This window comes from Mya arenaria, chromosome 11 (genome assembly GCF_026914265.1).
Source record: "Mya arenaria isolate MELC-2E11 chromosome 11, ASM2691426v1".
NCBI classification, from domain to species: Eukaryota; Metazoa; Mollusca; class Bivalvia; order Myida; family Myidae; genus Mya; species Mya arenaria.
In genome coordinates, this window is record NC_069132.1 from 20,275,834 (window position 1) to 20,282,913 (window position 7,080).

Below are 7,080 nucleotides of genomic sequence, written 5' to 3' on the forward strand. Positions count from 1 at the left end.
CTCACATTTTAATTGCCTTCCTGAGGCGAGGTCTCGTCATAGCCACAAGTATACAAGATTCTTTAAGTAATTTATTAATCGAAGGTATTTCCAATCTATGTTTATCTTCAGTACAACAGCAATAAATAAAAATGAATTAAATTGTAATATTAACTTCTTGACATCTTTTCTTATCAAAACAATTTCATTTAATATAAAATCATACAAAAAAATCAGATAAAATCCTCGAAAGGTAGGTATTTTCGCTTACGGGCTTTAGAAAACGTTCAAAAAACAATATTGTTCTTGCAAATATGGTCTACTGCGCATGGGCGGGCACAAGTGTGATATTTGCATACGAGTAACGCCCTCTTCTGCTCTCTCGGCCTATGAAAACCAAATATGGGCAAAAATGAGATTAGTGTAGCGTCTTCGCTGGATTTTCGCTCTAATATCGCTCGATTACATGCTATAATAATGGATTGGGCGGATGCAAAACATCATTAAGGTGAATTATATCAGCTTTGTCGGATAGGTCTATTTAAAATCGCATTTATTCTGGAACGACTCGGATTGTGAGAAGACTGATGCCTTCGTTTTGATATTAGTGACATATAAAATAACAATTTGCAAGTGGACATTGAGTGGACTTAGGTTTCTAAGACGTGCATCTATATATCTGGACATTTGTTAACAAACATACGGACATCATTATGATGCACCATCTACCGTTGGGGCTCTACTACAGTCCCGAGCAGATCAAGTCTTTCTATAATGCGGAGCAGCTGAAGATCCTGTACGGAAGCGAGCACCTCAAGTCTATGTACGGCCACGAGCAGCTCAAAGCGCTCTACAACCACGAGCAGCTGAAGACACTCTGCACGGCAGAAGCGCAACTAAAGAGCCTAGCCAGCCAGGAGCAACTTAAGTCGCTCCAAAACAGCCCAGATGCCATGAAGCCGGTGCCCTCCTCGCCGCTCATGGCCGGAAGTCCTCCAGTGTCCAGCGCGTCGTCGTCCATGTTCTCTATTGACAACATTCTATCCGGGAGTCGCCCGCTGCTCACCCACCGGCCCACCCCCACCTACCCGTACCCGTACCCGTCACTACCCCACTTCGCGCCGGAAATGTTCGGTAAGTAAATATTTCATTCTATAAAATTGTTAGAAATGTTTAATATTTTTTTACATGGTTTTCAATTTAAAAAAGAGTGTACATCAAAAGAATTAAACGTTCGGATGTTTCTGAAACAAAAATGAAACTAGTCAGTTCCATGTAACTATGATTGTTTATTTTTAATGTTCAAAAGTACCGATCATTGTAATAATATACCCATATTAATTGGCATAGAAACATTTCGTTCGTTGATATACTAGTATATTCATTTTTTTTGTTGCGTGACATATTTTATAAATGTTATTCTATTTTTTATAATTAATATACTTTTAAATGAGGAATGGACTCGTTGAAATTGCCATAGACTTTAAGTTAGAACATTATTATCATTGCATGAAGGATATTAATAAAACAAATAAAACATGTTGCCTCGAAAATTGTTGAACTGTAAATTATTACCTTTCCTTTTGAAATACTATGTACTGGAATAATGAATTCTTTATTTTCACATCTATGTAGAAAATAATGGATTTGATAATAAGCTAAATTCAATTCAGTTTACCCTTTTCTTGTAATTGTTTTCGAAAATCCGAAACAAAAAATGAGAGTAAAGGTCTATACATCATGATATATGTACTGTAATGTATGCATGCAAACATGCCGGGGACGGGAATGGTGTTTGGAGCCGACAGAGGAATACCGACTCATAAAGTTCTACAATGTTCCCTGTGTTGAAGGTGTATTTTAATATGGAGTAACGCTTTTTTAATACTGTTTTGAAACTACGTGCGTTTTAAACCAAAAAAATACTCCAATAACTTAAATATAAAATATTTTAATAGGTTCATCTTTCTTCACAACAACATAACCACGTTTATTTAATTTCCCCATAGAATGTCTTATTTACTATGAATTAAGAATGTTATACATTAAGCGATAGTATTAGCGCAATCCAAATATTCAAAAATCCATCGACCTTATTTCGAGCGAAAATGAAACTATTATTAGAAACAATGTTTTGTCTATAAGGGCTTTGACTGGCGACAGTATTGTAACTAGACATTTTTCCCCACTAACTTTACTTTTTCGCATTATAAGTAAATACATTATATCTTTATTTTGTTTAAACATTATAATTGATTTTGAAAGTTGTTTACGGGAATATGTATATAATGTAAATGTTTATATTAGATGTAACTCGTTGGATGTAAGCTTATGTTAAATACAATACAAGTGTTCTACTTATTAAACATGCAGAGAGATATTAGATAAACATTTTATTAACAACCCATCATTTCACAATTTAATACATTTTTTTCCAGCGAGACAGATTTATTATTTTAAATAAGAAACGTATGTTCTATAAGGAGAATTATGTGTGCCACATCTCTTTAAGAATTAATATATTTTTTCTTTAATTTTTCTATGATTATAAAAGGAACGGATATTAGTTCGAATGTGCGCATTAATATATTATGGATAAAAACCGCTTGAAAGGCATATATCGTTAATCAAATGATGTCACCACTATAATGGGAGAGACGGACGCGGTATTCAACGTCAGGCCTGTAATATAGAAGATTACCCATAGATTAACCCATGTTTTACAAACTCTTAATTGAATATACGATAAATGGCCGGTAATAGTTTAAAGATTTTTTCAAAATAATTAAGCAAATATTTTCAAAATGTCCTTTGAACTCTTTTGTTAGATTAAAAACACCAAACATGTGAGGTTGTCAATCTAGAGTGGTAAAACATGCGATTTAGCATCGATAACTACACCAAAAATGCAGATTTTCGCCCCTAGGTTTATTAAAAACAAATCTGTGCGATTATATCGTGAGGTGAGCATACGTCGCGGACATTTTGATGGTTCAATACCGGCCCTCCGACCGCCTGTCCCCGGGAGCGGATTCTTTCATCCTGTCACGGCTGCCGTCTTCATTTCATTTAAGTTAAATTTCAACGATTATCCTCTTTAACAATTCGTCACTTAATTAAGTATAAGTAAATGATAAATAAACAATATATGTGTCATCGTATTAAAATAATAAATTTCATCTAATGATCGATTATTTAGTATTTTAGCCCTGTATCATAAAAACGTGTTGTTTTTGTTTTCATTTTCTTACTGTCGTTGTTTTTTTAATCCAATTAAGATTCTTTAACATGTAATCCGCTAAGTTGGATGATTCAATTAATTTAATTTGTTGCTTAAATATGAAAATCTTATTAACTATGAGCGGAAATTGTGTAATTTACCTCGGCACTTTTGATCCTCAGATTGGTAATCGCCAAAATCCGAATATATCCAATTATAGCAAACAGTACCTCGCAATTTATAAATAATACACCTTTAACATTTTTTTTACTTTGAAAATCTTTTCTATAAACAATACTTCCCACCTTGGGTACTGATCTTGTTTATATTTGATAGGTTTCTTTAGCATAGTAATTTATCCCCACAAATAATCCGCCGTGGTCGGCCTTTGAAGTGAACGTAAAGGTGTGACGTTGGTCCGGAAGGCGCGTTAATCCCGGCCGGATTACGTCCGCCAGTGAATGGCCGGGCCACGGTCAACACTCGGGAGACTTGATCTCCCAGCGTGTAAATAATAGTGGCTCCAAACATCAACAATACTGTTTGTTTTAACGTTTCCATACGAAAAAAACGTGTTTATTGAAATGTAAGAAATACTCATACATTGACAAAAAAATCAACAACCAACTTAAATCAATTAAAATCCTTATCGAGTTATCGCATAATAGTTATGAAAAACCAATGAGCTACTAAACCATACTCTATTTAATATGCAATATTTTATGAATTAATGAAAGTATGGTAAGCACGTTAATAATATGAATTCCACCACCAAAATGTTGAAAGTTTCATTGAACTTAATATAGTTTGCATAACACGTAACGCGAAAATAGAAAAAAATCCTAGAGTATAAAAAGAGAAAGTAATTTGACTAAAATGTGAGGGCATACTAATATCATACAGGGAAAAAAATGTAATTTAATTTAAATTTAACTTTTTTTCAATAAACGGTTGAACATATCCACAAGTAGTGTTGTGTAACACATTTTGTATTCATTGCATGTTTTGTCACAAGATTGCAACCCATTGTGTCACATGATTATAGTCGCCATGTTTCAAACTGTCCATTCTCTTCTTACAGCGGCTGCAGCTGCTTACCACCCACTACAGAGCTTCCTGTCGCCGATGGAGCTGATGCGGGCGGGCCAGAAGCGGAAGCGTCGTCACCGGACGATCTTCACAGAGGAACAGCTCGAGGAGTTGGAGAACACATTCAACAAGACGCACTACCCGGACGTCTTGCTCAGGGAGGAGCTTGCTATGAAGGTCGAACTTAAGGAGGAGCGAGTCGAGGTAAGCTGGGCGCTTGCATACTATGATCAGGTTTTATGAAGGAACAGTGTCTGGAGTTTGAGACTTACAGATTGGCCGGATACACTGTCCAGACAAAACAAGTTCTGTTTAAAAAAGAGTTCATATTATATATAAAAAATGGAACGTTTGTACAGACAACCTTCCTTTACGATTCGCGCCTCGGAAAAAAATATATATCAGAATAAAATATATAATATATACATATTTATGGGCGTTTGCTTTAATTCATACGTATACATAATTATGTGTGTTTTTGTAATTTTCTCTAAGGCTAATAATCGACATCTTGCAGTATTTATTAAACTTATGTATTAATAATTTATATTATTTATGTATTTATATATTGAGGATTTTATCATCCACATATATATTTTTAACTCATAAAATTTAATCCAATGCATCAAACTGCGTGCCATACACAAAACATGATATTTATTATAATTAATGCGGATAAATCGATGTGCCAGCTTCCTAAATAATAACTGGATTTGGTGACACATTTTCTACTGATAGCCTCGAATATAGGAGAAAATATAAACATTGATCAACTATCTATATTCCTGTTTTATTGTTCTCAGAAAAATCAGCGTATACAATGTGTCGTATATCTAAGTGGCAAATATTAAGATAAATTCTATACTATCTTTTATAGGAAATGAAAATATATTAGTGAGAAACGAACAGCTGTCGTAAATGTCCCTGGTCTAGATATCATCAGCATTCAAACAAAGGATAATCGAAAACAATATTTTGAACAAATCGTTTAAGTGAACATTTATTTTACAAAATGCCAAAATAATATTAATAATTAAATGTTGAAACATGAGTCATTTTGTAAAAAGTACGGTAAAAAGTAGTTAATATAGCGGCGGAGTTAGGCAAGGCGCTGTATCTACACCATCGCTATTTCTATCAGTCAGATAAAGGATTTAGTGACTTGACTCTAATCATGCGAATACTCAATCTCGCCATTCCATCTGATACATTACTTAATACCTTTAAACCACTAAACCCTGTATGCTGAATTAGGTAGATAATGCTAAACTTTATTGCCCAATTTCAAAGCCACCATAATTATTGATACACTTTATGTTTCGAATATTGCTCGTTTTTTGCCCACTGCCTCGCTTAACGATTGTATGCAAAATTAGGGGTCCCTCAACCGTGCCCTGTTTGAAACCTGAATAAAACATAGCTAATCATTCCTCCTCCCCAGCTGCATATTAAACATTAACTACCTGTTTGTCTAATTTGTTTAACACAATTTCTACATCATAAGCACATGGTTTCTATTAAATATGTATTCACTGTAATGGAAAATATTTCATGTGTCAAATATGAGTCAATTTCCTTTTTCATTTAAGTAAATATAGAAAATAATTTCAATTTTTAATGTAAAATCGTTAATCAAACTAAAACATTGTATCCGTGTTAAATGGAAACTAAGGAGATGAACCCGTTGAGGTTTGAATCCTAATTAAAGCTTTATCTCATTTAAAACTTGTGTATTTGCAGGTATGGTTCAAGAACAGACGTGCTAAGTGGCGCAAAACCAAGCGAGAGGAGGAGGCTTCGCGCCGATCCGAGGAGCAAAAGCGGAAGTCGGTCTCCCAGACGACAGCGAGCCACTCATCGTCTGCCGCGCAGGAATCCGAGCGAGTGAATATTGACGTCTGCGACGAGCGTGAATGTGTATCAGACAATGAGACCGGCGGTGTGTCGGAACGTTCGTATTCATCCAAAGACATGAGGAACGATAGCTATTGTGACAGTGACATATCATGCCCATCTAGTCCCGCAGACGCCGACTGCCATACGTCAGAACACGGCGTGGATCTCTCACATAACACGTCACGCGAGGGCTCCTCGTGATCAACATTTCCAAGACTCACAAGGGCCTCTATATAGTAAATGTAGCATAAAAAGTTATCAGGTCGACGCTTTGGACAAATAAGTCGTCAGCGGGCATATAACTAGCACAAGGCTGCAAGGTGGTGCATCGCGCGGCAGGCAACAGACCGAGGAGTGCCTGAACGAGAGCGTCCGGGGCTTCGAGCTTTAAATCTAACATTGTTGAAAACAAGTTACATGTGTAATAAATGTGATATGTATATAGTATATTTATGTTCGTGGGCAACATGCTAATGCTATTTAAGGAAAGTGTCTAAACACGTGTATAAATGATGATTAGGTGTTAAATTTTAAATCATTGTTGCGTACGAGTTTGAATTTAATTTTGTTTAATTCTGTACATTTCATGTTGACGAAGTACCAAATGATATGAATAAATTTATATAAACATGAAAGGGCAGTTATGATTTATCTCTACCATGATGCTATTGATGCTTCTGATCATGACGACGACGTCGACAACGATGATGATGATGATGCCGATGATGATGATGATGATGATGATGATGATGATGATGATATGATGATGATGATGATGATGATGATGATGATGATGATGATGGTGATGATGATGATGATGATGATGATGATGATGATGATGATGATGATGATGATGACGATGGTGATGGTGTTGATGATGGTTTTACTGTACAGGT

The 7,080-nt window shown here is 35.4% G+C and overlaps 1 protein-coding gene across 1 annotated transcript; it reads left to right on the forward strand.

Moving 5' to 3' along the window:
• Positions 1 to 490: 490 nt before the first annotated feature.
• On the forward strand, positions 491 to 6,819 carry LOC128209147 (homeobox protein OTX-like). The gene is made up of 3 exons (XM_052913043.1): positions 491 to 1,113; positions 4,281 to 4,492; positions 6,029 to 6,819. The coding sequence occupies exons 1-3, from the start codon at positions 693 to 695 to the stop codon at positions 6,383 to 6,385; spliced, it is 990 nt and encodes a 329-aa protein (XP_052769003.1). The 5' UTR covers positions 491 to 692; the 3' UTR covers positions 6,386 to 6,819.
• The last annotated feature ends 261 nt before the right edge of the window (positions 6,820 to 7,080 follow it).

Bases quoted from the DNA above. Each gene is read 5' to 3' on its own strand.
- LOC128209147 (XM_052913043.1), top strand. From the start codon at position 693: ATGATGCACCATCTACCGTTGGGGCTCTACTACAGTCCCGAGCAGATC. The intron at 1,114-4,280 runs GTAAGTAAATAT...CTCTTCTTACAG, and splicing joins CTTCGCGCCGGAAATGTTCG to CGGCTGCAGCTGCTTACCAC. The intron at 4,493-6,028 runs GTAAGCTGGGCG...GTGTATTTGCAG, and splicing joins TTAAGGAGGAGCGAGTCGAG to GTATGGTTCAAGAACAGACG.